At 40.3% G+C, this 14494-nt stretch overlaps 1 protein-coding gene across 1 annotated transcript; it reads right to left on the bottom strand.

Annotated features, from left to right (window-relative positions):
- Positions 1-2083: 2083 nt before the first annotated feature.
- aoc1 (amine oxidase copper containing 1) lies at positions 2084-12748 on the bottom strand. Its single transcript, XM_061805938.1, has 5 exons — positions 12634-12748; positions 6680-8215; positions 5116-5404; positions 4775-4907; positions 2084-3769 (listed from the first exon to the last, which is right to left on the bottom strand). Exons 1-5 carry the CDS (start codon positions 12746-12748, stop codon positions 3500-3502), a joined length of 2343 nt encoding a protein of 780 aa, XP_061661922.1. The 3' UTR covers positions 2084-3499.
- Positions 12749-14494: the final 1746 nt, after the last annotated feature.

Raw genomic sequence — 14494 nt, forward strand, 5'->3', positions numbered from 1 at the left:
AGGCAAAATTGGCGCCATCAACACTAGTGACTCACACAATGTGTTGTCTTGAGGGTGAAATATAAGATATATGATTTTGAATCTTGTCCCTGGTGGGTTTAATGTTTGGGGTTTCCATTGATCATTCCTCTGTTTAGTAAAATCACCAAAAATCTAGCAAATGAAATAATTTTGGAAAGTTTATAAAATTGTCCTAGCACTGCGATGTTCGATTTTTCACACAATCTCCCTTAGTTGTGTTTGTGTTCCCGTGAGCCGCATTTTACCTCCTTGACCTGACTGTTTACAAACAAGACAAGATGAGAAATGAGTTATTCAGTGAGATGATTCCAAAATGAGTCAGAAGTTGGAAACGAGGCTCTGTGATTTACTTTTAAGCATGTTTGTTATGTTCATTCGCTGTTGGTAGCCTCTGATTAAAGACTACCTTAAAGCCCAAAGACTGTTGGTGAAATTACTGAAGCGGCAATGTGTGCAAGTCTGGAAAATACAGGATGTGGGTCTTTTTTTATACACAAACTGAGATAGGATCCCTATCAATTCTCACCCGTGACCCAAATTGCAACAAGCACTATGGAATGCGAGGTGGAAAAAATATTTACAAAAGAGAAAAAGAATAATCAATTTCAGGCAATGATCTGCTGAGGCAGCTGCATCTCAGCTGCAAAAATGCAAAGTGTCCAAGGAAGGTTAACTCAAATTTGGTGTGCTTTTTTTTCAGGGGAAAACGCCAAAGTATAATAGAGACAGCAAGTCAAGGAATCAGAGCACATCGAACGTAAAACATTCTCCAAAGCGAAAAACAGCAGCGATAGGGAAGCAGTAGGAGAGGCGAATAGTCAACTTGTTTTTTTGTTTGCCTGCAGATGTCGCGCTATAACAAGGTCCCTCGGGCTACACTATTCCGTGGGGACAGAGTTGTGCATGCTGGAAAGAAAAATTGAGTGTTAGCACACCTGGTATCTAGCTCTTTGTCCAATATCCTGTTATATAAAACAGTATACATTATAGTCAGATGTCCTCATGTGGGTCACATATGGCTTCTTCAGCAGTCGTTCACAGCAAAGCGGCTAAGAAAAATATTCAGGTAAATGTAATGCAGTGGTGACTTGAGATAGGAGTCAATTGTACAATAAATAGCTTCAAAGACTGATCATAACTACTGGTATACTGTATTATTAGTGACTCTAGAATTTTGGCCTGGGGGGAAAAGAAGAAATCAGTTTCAGACCAACCATGTCAATGCTGTACCAGTACTATTTTAAAATGATCACCTTTTGGTTTAAAATATGAGCAGTGACTGTCCTCTACCGGCAACACAACACAGCGACGACTGTCGGTGTTTTTCGTTCGTAAGCTCGAAATGTTGTCGGGATGTCACGATCCCTGTGCTGTCGACTGTGTGTACTGCATTACACAACCAACAGGGGGCAGTAGAAGACTGTTAAATTTACAAGGTTAAACGTTTCTTCATAATTTTCTATTTTTTTCTCGTGACTGGGTGCATTGGGTGTTCATCACTGTGGATATACATTAGGTCATTGTTTTTAATTTAAAAATAAATGCAGCGTTTCAATGATCATTTTTAATACTAATTATAATCCTTGAAAGGATATTATTTTTCACTGCCTTGTACAGAATATTGAGTTGCATCGTTTTCACTTTTTAGAAAGGTAGCTTTCAAACATGCAGGAATTCCGGTAGCGTTTTCAGAGCTATGGAAAGCATTTATTTGATATCATTGATATCCAGCTCAAGGTCCTTGTACTAGTATGCTTTTTGTCAACACTCCTAAGACAATTTAACACATGGAAAAAAAAAAAAAAGAATAGGCCTAGCAAAGTTCAATTTGTTGCCCGTATAGATTTTTTTTGGACTGAAATAAAAAAATTAAACATCTTTTTGATACCTTCCGGTTTCTTTGAGGGGGAAAAAATATTTACATTCCAAAAATAACCCCCCCAAAATTGATGAGTTCCCAAAGCCTGTTAGTTTTCTACCACTGTTGTGTAATGTATACAAACTGAAAGACTCACAAGTCATCTCTCCAATATCTTCAGCATGATTTTATTAACGTCAAACAAAAACATTTTCTGCTTTGAGTGAGGAAAGCAAACAAATAAAAAAAAAACAATGTGGCGTTACTTAATATTACTTAAAAAGGAATATACAGGTTGTTTTCTTCCAAAAAATAACATCATGGCTGTCGTCTCCACAGCAATCACAATCGGAATGCTTGGTACTCTAGTTAGCCTTTGCTTCCCTTCCACTGTTCATTCGCTCATGTGTTCATACTCTGCATTTTTAACTTGCACATTGTAAAACTTTGACAAACTACTAAAAACAGTTTTGGATTTTTGGCAATTCCTTTTTCTTACCTAAGTGGACAGTTTCTATTTACTTCCAGCTGAACAAAATCATTTTTTTAAGGTGTCTTACATATTTTAACATGAATGAAAAGGGAAAAAAAGAACTGCAGTATATGTTTTGAATAACACTATTTATTTGATCGTTTCTATCTTGAAGTGATAACACTATGTCAGGAATTTGTTTATAAAGAACATCCTAAATTGCATATGTCACATCACTACTATAGTTTGGTTACCATGGTACCAATTTGGTATCCTGGATTGTTTGCGCAAAGGATCCGGTATCAGACTGTTTGCACTCGGAACCGCGGTGCCTTTTATGTAAAAACATTCCCGCCAAGAGGGCGAGCAGAGCGTAATGTGAGGCAGCAGGTACACCCCCAGTGGTGCGGATACGCAGCATCCTGCATCCTGCATGCCTGTCAACGCTGAGCCTGAGCCATGGAAATGTCTCATGGGATTGGCAGAAATGTGAAATTAAAGATTACTGAATTATACGCAATAAAGTGACGTAAATGAGATCATCTAAATTATCTTGGCACATGTGTATAGTCTAAGATTTAAAGTACGATTTGGTGAAACCCCGTATTTGTAGTGTGGCATTTGTAAATATGAGAATATTCAAAATATTTTATAACCTATTTGCTGATAAAATGTCCATTTTACTTTTTTGTACTCAGGCTGACAAACAAAGTTTGGGAAAATCTTGAGACCAAAGAACTATTGAAATGAGTTGAGGACCTTCATTGAGACAAAATCTTTTGCTGACATCTCATGGCAATTTAGGCATTTACAGTACAGTTTAAAACATTTTTTGGGGGGCGGGGTCAATAACAAATAATGGCGGGAGTAAAGCTATTTGTGCCCTGTGTCAAATAACTTCCCATTTTTTTCAATATGATCCTTTTTTCTCAATATTTCCAGTCCTATTTTCATTATTATTTTCCATGAATACAAAAAGTTAAATAATATATATATGTGTGTGTCTGTGTGTGTACCCAACACATATATTTTTTTAGATTATTTAAATGTACAACTGTTGTATTTCCAAATTTGGCAGACAAGTCAAATGCAAAGCCATCTTTGCACTCTCATTTAGAATAGTAATATCACCAAAATAGCAACATCTCCTAGACTTCTGCATAAGTGCCATTGTAAAAGAAGGGCTTGTCTGACACACAATGACCTATGACCTCTGGCGTCCACCGCTGGACTTTGGGCTTCCCGTCCGGCCCCGGTCGGACGATGACCGTGCTTCTGGATACCGCCGAAGGGTCCTCGTCGAAGAAGTTAAAGGGTCGGAGGAAGAAGCCCACCGCGTTCCCAGGTGTCGCTGTGTTGGGGATGTCTTCTGAATGAGGCACATGCAGGAAGCCCACTGTCACCCAGGCAACCAGATCCTACTCAGAGAAGAGTAAACATTACTCTCAGATTTGTCATCACTTCACATAACACGTTAATTTACGTATGTAAAAGTAGAAAACAGAAGAAAATGTCAGACTTTACAAGACCAGATATGACTCATTAAGTGTTCCAGACAGTCCCACTAAATTGTAACTAAGTCAGACGCACACACAAAAAAATTTTCCCTTTAACAGACTGTACCTCGAGACCTGTGCATCAACAGTAATGATTGTTTTCGTGCAACTATAAGAAAGCATCTGTGTAACTTTTTTGCAATGGGGTTTTAACAATGAAAAAATTGGTGGGGCAAAACTATTTACATGGGCTTTAATAGACTGTTCCTAGGTGATAATATCACTTGTGAAATGAGTTTTAAGTCATTATTTTTTTCTAAATAGGTTTAATTTATCCATCCCACCAATCCATCCATTTTCTTTTTCCGCTTATCCTCACGAGGGTCGTGGGGGGTGCTAATTAAAACTACCCAACATGTTTGTTTTTGGAATGTGGGAAGCAGTATCTGAAGAAAACCCAACATTGCTGGAGCCTGGATTCAAACCCCCAACTTCAATACCGTGAGGTGAATGTAACCACTCGTTCACCGTGCCACCCCCCCACAAATAAAAAGTAATAATCATATCAGTTAGGATTAGAAGTTTTCGAATGATACTTTAAAGTGTCTTAATGGTTAACAAACTTTTTATGATGCAGACTATGGAACAAATGAATCGACTTGGACGTAAACCAGGATCTGGGTGTGAATTAAAAGTTCCACTATACTGTAAAAAAACATTGCCATAAAGATTGTAAAATGCATGTCCTTATGTATTTTTAACACTGTTTGCTTATTTGTTTGTTCGAGTTTAATCCTGGACTTGAGGACATTCTTGATTGTTGACGTTATGTATAATGTGAACAAAATGGTAACGTTCGTCAAAACCACAATTGAGTAATCGCTGTCTATAATGTTGATATCATCTTATCTGTGTATTTTTTTTAACCTGGTTGACGATGTCTTCATCGTTGCGAATGTAATCCTCAAATGCCACAACAGGTTTCCAGGGGTCATTCTGGTTATAAATACTGCTGCTGGTGGCCTCACTGTCTTTATGACGAGTAACAGCCAGAGGATATCTGCGACAACAAAAAAGGTTTATTGTTTTATATGTCCACCATAGACAGAATAAACTCATGGTCCAACACATTAAATTACAGAAAATATTCCTGTTTTCTTGAGAGAACTGTATTGAAACAGTCAAATGGTCAAGTAAGTGCCACAGAGCCTCAAAATGTAAATGTAGTTTTTTTTTTTTTTTTTTTTTTGAATATGTACAATAATTACCTTGACCAGCTGATGCCGTTTTCTTCTTGCCAGCCCCTTGGAAGAACACTGTCGCCGTGCGAGTTTAACTGTATACGATATCCCTTTTGATGTCCCCATTTATTTTTCTCATTAGGGTTGTAAAAGTGTATGTAGCGAGGGAACTTTTTGCCATAGCGGAAAGCAGCAGAACGCTCCGTCTTGCGTTCGGTCCAGCTGAGTTTGGACTGGACGATGAAATTGTTGGGGCTCCAGGGGTTTGTGAAGTTGACATATTTCAAATCCAGAGTCTGAATGCTGTTCTCGCGACCTGCGTCGAAGCAAATCATTGTCAGGATAAATACGATGAGGGAGCATCAGCCTTTACATTCCACACTTAAGCAACCGTTGTGAGCAGGACTTACCTTTTAGGTGATGTTTTCAGTGATTATATTTAAATGGAATATATGTCGTTTAGTTTTCAGTTTTATACCGTTGTGCTATGGGAGAACTCTGCAATGTTTAGGACTAGTAAAGTCCATCTTATTTGGATTAGGAGCAATAATTAGGGCACTTGGTGTCCTTTCACTTGTGCTATTTCAATGATTTCATTAAAAGTAAAAGTGAATTTATCATTGTATTGAAGTCTATGTGTGAACATTAATATACAGTGGAAAAAAATGAGTATTTGAACACCCTGCTATATTGCATGTTCTCCCACTTCGAAATCATGGAGGGGTCTGAAATTTTCATCAGTGGTAGCATCATATTTTGGGGGTGTTTTTCTGCACGTGGGGCAGGACGACTGCACTGTATTAAGGAGAGGATGACCGCAGCCATGTATTGTGAGATTTTAGGGAACAACCTGTTTCCCTCAGTCAGAGCATTGAGTCGTGGCTGGGTCTTTCAACATGACATTGACCTGAAGCACACCGCCAGGAAAACCAAGGAGTAGCTCCGTAAGAAGCATATCAAGGTTCTGGCGTGGCCTAGCCAGTCTCCAGACCTAAACCCAATAGAAAATCTTTAGAAGGAGCTGAAATTCCGTGTTTCTCAGCAACAGCCCAGAAACCTGTCTGATCTAGAGAAGATCTGTGTGGAGGAGTGGGCTAAAATCCCTCCTGCAGTGTGTCCAAACCTGGTGAACAACTACAGGAAACGTTTGAGCTCTGTCATTGCAAACAAAGGCTACTGTACCAAATATTAACATTGGTTTTCTCAGGTGTTCAAATACTCATTTGCAGCTGTATCACACAAATAAATCATTAAAAAAATCATACGTTGTGATTTCTGGATTTTTGTTTTTAGATCATCTCTCTCACAGTGGACATGCACCTACGATGAAAATTTCAGACATCTCCATGATTTCTAAGTGGGAGAACTTGCAATATAGCAGGGTACTCAAATGATTATTTTCTTCACTATATGTCTTGTTACATATTCAGACAACGACAAATCTTTTGGTGCATGTGTCAGTTATTTGCCGATTTTCACTTCTGCGGATTCACCGTATTTGTATCAGTTTTCGTCCGAATATTGAATGAACTAATTTGAACAAGGAATTAGACAGATTACACATCAAACAGTTTAAATATTTCCTTCTTACCAGCAATATCCAGGTCAACTTTGTAATTGATAAGATGTGTGTGCAGGTTTCCCAGCACGTAGTTGTACACCTTGCGGCCATACTGAAGTCCATTTGGCGTAAAGAATGTAGCGTGGATATAACCAGTGGCGCTGACCTTTACCTCCATCACGCCATTTTGGTAGAAGATGAAATCCCAGATATAATCATAGTTGAAAACAGTTGACGTGGTCCGTACCACCAGCACGGTGTTGTCTAGTCCTCCAAAAAAGTTGTACCCTCCATCGAATGCGTTGAAATGTCTTCTCAGAGGCAAAGCTGTGGTCATCTCAAAAATACAGAGAGCATTTCTAAAGCGCACTGGTTTGTCCGCGTCAAAGTAGTGGTAAAGGTCAACAAAGGTGGCAATTTCTGGACAGTCGATTCCGGGGGCTAGCTCAAACGACAGGGAACCCATGATCCAACCAGCATCAATGTATTTTGTTTGCATCCCTGCGGGGGTGTCACCAGCATAGAAAGCAATAGCTTCTTGGAGGCTGATCTCGTAAGCGATCCTTTCTCCGTTAAAACGGACATCAAAGACCTGAAGACCGGCTGATGAACGCACTCTGTAGGAGAACGACCAGCCGGCATATTCAACAAAGTTGCGGTCAATATGATAGCGATGCCCCTGCGGCTCTACAAGTTTTGGGCCGTGGATATTAGTGGGAGTGTTGCTTTGACCCCGTGGAAAGTAGGTGGAGTAGTGATCATTGTCATCATGATGAGGTAGACTGACCTTGTCCACAGCTCCTGACTCATACTTCTTTACCAACTCCTCCACGCTATCGAAGAACATGCTGTTGTACCACACCTTCTCAACAGCCCAGTTATCTGGATCCAAGTCTTTATGGTTGAGCAGTATCTCAAACCCAATTGGATGGATATAATATCCTTCCACTAACTTGACCAACATAATCCAGGACCTCCTCTCACCTGAGGCCAGCCCTCTTGGGGCTATGTCGATGAAATACAAACAGCGATCAGCGCATTGTGTGAATGTAAATCCTCCCGTAGTCTCGAACAGAAGCTTGTGAGCTTTAGCTGTGAGTTTGCCAATGCTTTGATTGAGGTAATGATACTCTAATGTAGTCATTGGCCTTGACTCAAACGGGATAGGTCTATCTCCTTTGAACCTCTTGACCTCATGAGAGTTCGGAGATGGAAGCGGGCCGACGATAAACTCCGTGATATTTGGCTCAGCTTGGTTCGCAAACTGAATAATGACACGTGCTTGACGTGGAGGTCTGGCTTGACCACGGTCCAAAGCTCTCAAAGCTTCATGCTTCTTCGGCACCTGGAGCTCCATCATCAGGATGCTGTTCTTTTTCAGAGATGAATTATGAGCATCAGTAAGTCCAAATTCTGAAATGCCATGGAGGTAAGCCCGGACGGCTTTCATCTCGCGAGGTGTCAGGTCAGCAAACATGGGCGCCCCGTGATGAGCCCAATCTCGTCTTCTGGAAGCCATGCAAGCAGCCAAGGAGAGCAGATACAGCAGACAAAGAAGCCTCATCGCTAAAAGTTGATTTAAAAAAAAGAATTAGGACGGCCTAAAGGAAAAGAACCCTTACAACAGGGGTGTCAAACTCATTTTTCTCGCGGGTCGCATTGTAGTTCCGGCTTCTGTCAGAGAGTCGTTGTGACTGTGAAGCAACAAAAATATTTAATCGTCTCATCATATTTGCATCATCAATTTATGAACTAGTTTTGGAATCAGAAAACAAGGGCAATTGTTTTTGCATTGGTAACAAAAATGCTTGTAATATCTCAACTTCATCATTTATGTTAATGACATTTTGAAATTTTGGTACAGATTTTGCAAGAATCATGAAAATTCACACTCGAGATTTGGCTCTGCGGGCCACATAAAGTCACGTGGTGGGCAGATTCTGGCCCACGAGCCTTGAGTTTGACACCTCTGCCTTACAACAAAGAATAATATCAATAGTACAATAACAAGCAAACAAGTTTACCTCCTCCTCTGATCTACATTAGGAACTAAATTACTAGAAGTAGACGCGTCACGGTCATAGTTAGGTGTCATTGTCAAATACAAGAATCAAAACATTTCACTGTAAGGTTGACATGCTAGGCATGTTCCACTCTGGTCATACGCTTAATGTATCCTTTATAAATAATAATTTCTCTTTCACAATAGATTTTATAGACTGTTATTATAGTTACAGCAACATAGAACTACAGCCAAGCTAAAAAGGTTTGTTAATGCCTATAGATATCAACATATGGCGCAAAAGCAATATTTTTTTATCATGGACATGGTTCTGACCTGAGCCTCCCCCCACAAAAATAACAATAAAGAGTTTTCAGCAAATAATAGAGGATAGGCCCCAAAATCTGAGACTAGGCAAATTTGTGGATGCTCAACTGTCAATATGTGAGGATATTTGCTGTTCACGTTTGTAGCATAAGTACTGTAACAATTCTTTTCAAATGACAATAACTTGTGAAAATTGATTACATTTTGAAAATAACTTCTGTTCCAATAAATAGTGGAGAGGGGTCAAAACAAAGTGATCACATACAAGGAAGTAGTCACTTATGGTGTTCTGATATCTTCGAAGCTCACTTTTCAAAAGTAGCTTCTCCTTATTCTGCTCAAGTAAGGTGTAGGGTGGTGACAGCTGTGTTTGAGCCCCCACTCTTGGGCCGGGAGGTCAGACAGAATAGATTGGCGCCTCCCTCGCTCCCCACGCCTGTTGACAAGCTTCATTCAATAAATGGCCCACTCACCCTTCCCGAAATGGCCATTTTTACAGGATTAGGCTTGGACAAACATGTCTTTATTCTGCGAGCGGAACTTCACTACCCCTGACCGTCACCTCCCACGTTGTGTGATGTTTGACGCTGTGAGGTCACCGGACGCGTCCGTCACAGAGCCGGCATCCAATACCAGCGCTCGCGGCTGTGACCTTCCGCTCTTAGCCAATGACCGAAGGCTCAGATGCTACTGTATATCTTTCAAGTCGACACCCCCGCATTTAAAAACCATGCTTCGATCCCCTCAATAGGTAAAATATGACTTCACTGAAGACTGAATAAAAAAGAAAAATAGGATAAGAAAATGACATTTGGAAAAACGTAGATTACTTGCGGACGTCAAAAGACATTTGGTGGGGGAAAGAAATTCTCTGAAGCACTTTGAAGGTAAAAGTATTTACATTTTTTTTGGGAGAACATGATAGTAAAATCTTTAGTGTACTTATTATGAATATTATGTATATTCCCCCCACAGAATAATTTAAGCATGTGGTGCTGGACTGTAGAGGCACTGCTGCTGACCCTGCTTGGACTGCAGACAGTAATGGGGAAAGGGTAATCTTACAAATAGACATTTTAATAGGAAGATATTGCATGCATAAATAAAAAAACAAGATAAGGTCTTCAAGATCTATCATACGAAAAATAGTAAACCAATGCTATAGACAGTAAACGCATGTATTCATTTGATATTTTTGCTGTAATCTTTTGTTACTTAATGGACTGTGCAGTAAAATGTGCATTGGAAGATGCATCTCGGTAAAATGTTATTCAGAATTAGGAGCTCAGTATCTGGCAAATATGAGAAAGAAAAAAATAACGCACAAGATCAGTAAATCTCAAACTTACAAATACATGCGAAAAATGTTTTTGAGTGCTCTGATACGACCATCATGAGCACGCTTAAAATACAGTTGTGTAATATGACTAAGTGATGATTTATGCCGAGAATTTGGATTTTACAACTGAACTGGATTTAGGCTGTGATTCTTTCATGAAGGACCACGGGAAGCCCCCATACCACAAATGGATACTACACTTTTAAGACTCACTCCACAACATTGTTTCCATGCTAGTTGCTTTGAAGGTGTAGAAATGAATGAAACGACGTACGTTCCTCCAGACACTGGTGCGAACACACCGTACAGCAGAAAGTGGATCGGGTCCTGACCCCGCGTCTGCAGCTGGAGGTGAGCTGCTCCGAGGTGTACCAGTACAACACCCAAGGCTGGAGACTGGACGTGGAGGCCATGAGGGCTCAGCATGGCGGGGATGATGGCATTGCGCTCTACTACAAACTGCAGGGTCTCAAGGCATCCTGCTTGTTGTACAAGTAAGTCTCTTGGTTTTACAGCATGAAGAGGCTGATCCACAGGAATCCGCTTGAGCCTTTACTCCATTGCCTTGATACAGTAGCCAGATATTTATAGTAGGACCACGTTTTTTTAATAGCATGCAGTTGATCCTAACTCCTAAGACAACTGTGGTCCACAAGTTGAACAATTACATGTCACTAGTGAGGCAAAACGGTGCACTAGTTCACAACAGTATGCGACTAGTACTAGTACTAGTTGTCTTACTAGTATGCAAGGATGTCATAGAGTACACTGTTTTTCTCCTAGTGTACGCTAGTTGAGTTACTTGTATGCTGAATTGTCTTTCTGGAGCAACAAAGAGTGTACTAGTGTTACAGTGCATGGACCTTAAACGGCATATTAAAATCACAGAGTGGGAATTGAACCCAGAAGCCTGGAGAGTGAACTACTATGACAATACCACCAAGAATCCCTGACAAAATATTGTAACATATTTTAAAGTAACTTTGAAAGTACAATTTCACATATATAAGCATAAGAACATATTAACCACTGATAAAACAAGCAATCTTATTTAAAGACTAACACATATTAAAACAAATTTATGATTTTCTTGGATTAGAATTTGGTAAATTTGGTCAGGATTGCCAATTCATCCAATTTTTTTGCTATATTTTATGACGTTTCTGGCCATCTATCGATTCTTATGTTTTTTTTTTTTTTTAAGACTTGAGCAACAAGTTCACCCCTCCCTGTCCAGACAACAAACGAAGATGCTTGCTCAAAGCTATTGTATGTTTGAATCAGTGTGGCACATGACATTGTCAAACACAAAACCCTCGCAACCCCACACTGACAGTTTAGCCGAACATTAACTAAATGATGTCGGTTCGTCAAAGATGATTAACTTCCTGAGCTGGTTTCCAAGGTCCATATGCACCTGATTGCAAGCTGTAACCTCATCAACGTTTCAGCTTTTCCCATAATAACGTTTCACGTTGAGCTGTTGAGGTTTCATCGCAGGTTTTCATTAATTCTAGGGTACAATTGTTTGACAATGAGGTCTGATTATTAATTTCTTTTTTCCATTATTACAATTAAACATGATTAATTAGGAATGATTGTACATGGGGGTCAGCGGTACAGCAGTTGAGGGAGTTGAGGGTTTGAGGCATGCACGTTTTCTTCCGGTTCTTCCTGCAAAATTCCCAATGATGCATGTCCAGCTAAATGAAGACTAAAATCGCCCAGAGGTGGAATTTGAGCGTGAATGTTTTTTTTTTTTTTTTTTTTTGGGGGGGGGGGGGGTCTATTTATGGCGTGCCTGCTGGCAAACCGTCCTACGTGTACTCCATTTCTCGCCCAAACTCGGCTGGTTTATATATTACAGTATATGGCTCCAATTAGAACACACCGTATACAGCAAATGGTTGGGTGTCCTCGTTTTACATCGGACTTTCTGCTGTTTTTGTCCTTTTCCATAGGGCGTCGGAAACGTTTGCATGATATCACTTCCATCAATCTAACGAAAAACCACCAAATACTGCGGAAACTGAACGTGTCTTGTCTCGTGCCGCTTGACGCGCTGGAATTACGACCACATTCAAACTAGTTTCTTATTGTGCGTCGTTCGTAACCTCCAAACGTCGTATGTTAGACTCAAGTATGTGCATCAAAAGGTGCACGTGTTTTTGCATGCAACACATGTCACTATTCATTTTTAACATTCAGTATCACTGAGTAGTGAACTGGTTTTCCCTTTTTTTTTTTTTTTTTTGCACGGCACGTGCTGCATCGCACATAAACCGAAAAAAGATAAATAGACTTGATGGGACGTACTTGCCCGTGTCGACTTCGCCGCGCGTGTCGCGTGTAATCCGGGCAAGGAAAGTACTGTAATCGTTTGCTGAAGCGCGTATCCGAGGCATTTATGATTTGGGTGAGGTGTCGTCATTGTGACGTCAAAAGTCTGGTTTCCGCCCAGTGCAGTGAAGTGCATGGGTCGTTTGGGAATAATCCATATGTATCAGACGTCTTTTGCACATTAAATAGGCAATAGAAAAAAAGGCTGAACCATTATTTTGGTGCTTCAAAAATGTTTCATTTTTTTTCACATTTCCCCACTTGCCATATAAGTGCAATAATTTGTGTTGTTGTTGTTGTTGGCTGCATTTATATGTTGACCAGGGTTCCAACAAATATGTCATATTCAATTATTCTATCATTGATGTAATATAATTACAGGGGTGTAATCACTAATACTGTCAACCTTAAATTTTGCACATTAGCTAAAGTGAGTGTAAAAGTGACTTTTAATTATCAGTATTTCCAGCGACAATGATGAACACGTCACGTACTGTTTGTGCTCACCTCAGACCACCCGTGATGGAAAGCCAACTGTTAAACAAGACAGTGAGAGCATGCTGTGAAGGCTGGAGTGGACCACGGTGCCTCAATGGTAAGAAAATTCCACTGATACATAACTCCAAAATATATTCATAAGGTAAAACACAATTAATAAAAGTATGACCTTTAGATGTGTGCTAAAGATTTAATGGATTGTTTGGCACTTAAAGAATGTCTGATGACAGCTGGGATTGGCTCCAGCACTCCTGCAGCCCTTGTGAGGATAAGCGGCACAGTAAATGAATAGATGTATGAATGTGAATTTATGTTTTGACCCTCATCCTTCACAACCTACAACTGTTTTCTTTTCTTTTTTTTTTAACTTCTTCTCAGGTGTAGGAGTGCACGGCCAGTGTTACTCCACATGGAGCTGTGTGGAGTTCCCTGGAGTCCACAACACCTCTCTAATGCCGATGGAGCAGTGCTGCAGCAGCCAGTGGGGATTAAGTTGGAGAAACGCTTCTGACCAGACCTGCTTGTCCTGCACTTACACCCTCCTACCAGGTCCCTAAATATGAACGTGCATGCACGTGTTGACACCAGTATTCCTTTTCACACCATTCCGTCCGGCGAACTTGTATTTTTTCGCACAACTCCAGACTCCCAGTTCTCCCCGCTAGTACGTGGGGGTCTTCTCGGCAGCGTCAGGGCACCTCAAGCCTCAGCCACCTGCATGTCCTGGGGTGGATCCCACTATCGTACTTTTGACAAGAAGCACTTCCACTTCCAGGGTAGCTGCACTTACCTGTTGGCCTCATCCACTGATGGGACCTGGACAGTGTACATTAGTACGGTCTGTATTGGCGGAGGAGCGTGCAGTAAGGTATGACAGGTTTCCGCTACACCAATAATACTATTAATATTAAATATTTACAGATATTTAACAAGCCTACTCCGCTGTGGAATTAATTACATATGACGTTTGCTATAGTTAGTATACACCCAATGTGTAAATGTTTCTTTTTTTCCCCAGGCTCTGAGGATGATGATGGGCCTAGATTTGGTTACAATTCACCATAGGAATTTAACTCTTAACAACCTTCATGTTCCAAATGGAGAACCCCTCTTTCAAAATGGTATTCTTCCGTCCACCCTCGCAATTGCAAAAAGAACACATTTGTCCAAGGATTTTTAACATGCATTTTAACGAGTTGAATCAAAGGTTTAGTCAGTAATCACATTTACTGCTAGAATATTTCAACTTCACAAAAAAAGACAATTTCAACAATTTGTATTGGTCAATAATTCATCCATCCATCCATCCATCCATCCATCCATCCTCCATCCATCCATC

This window comes from Syngnathoides biaculeatus, chromosome 19 (assembly GCF_019802595.1).
Source record: "Syngnathoides biaculeatus isolate LvHL_M chromosome 19, ASM1980259v1, whole genome shotgun sequence".
Lineage (NCBI taxonomy): Eukaryota > Metazoa > Chordata > Actinopteri > Syngnathiformes > Syngnathidae > Syngnathoides > Syngnathoides biaculeatus.

What these genes read in the sequence shown, in the direction of transcription:
- aoc1 (XM_061805938.1), bottom strand. Translation starts at nt 12,748, where the DNA reads ATGACGACACCTCACCCAAATCATAAATGCCTCGGATACGCGCTTCAG. An exon ending in AGTTGACCTGGATATTGCTG is followed by an intron (nt 5,405 to 6,679) that starts GTAAGAAGGAAA and finishes GCTTCGACGCAG; the next exon opens with GTCGCGAGAACAGCATTCAG. An exon ending in AACGGCATCAGCTGGTCAAG is followed by an intron (nt 4,908 to 5,115) that starts GTAATTATTGTA and finishes TTGTTGTCGCAG; the next exon opens with ATATCCTCTGGCTGTTACTC.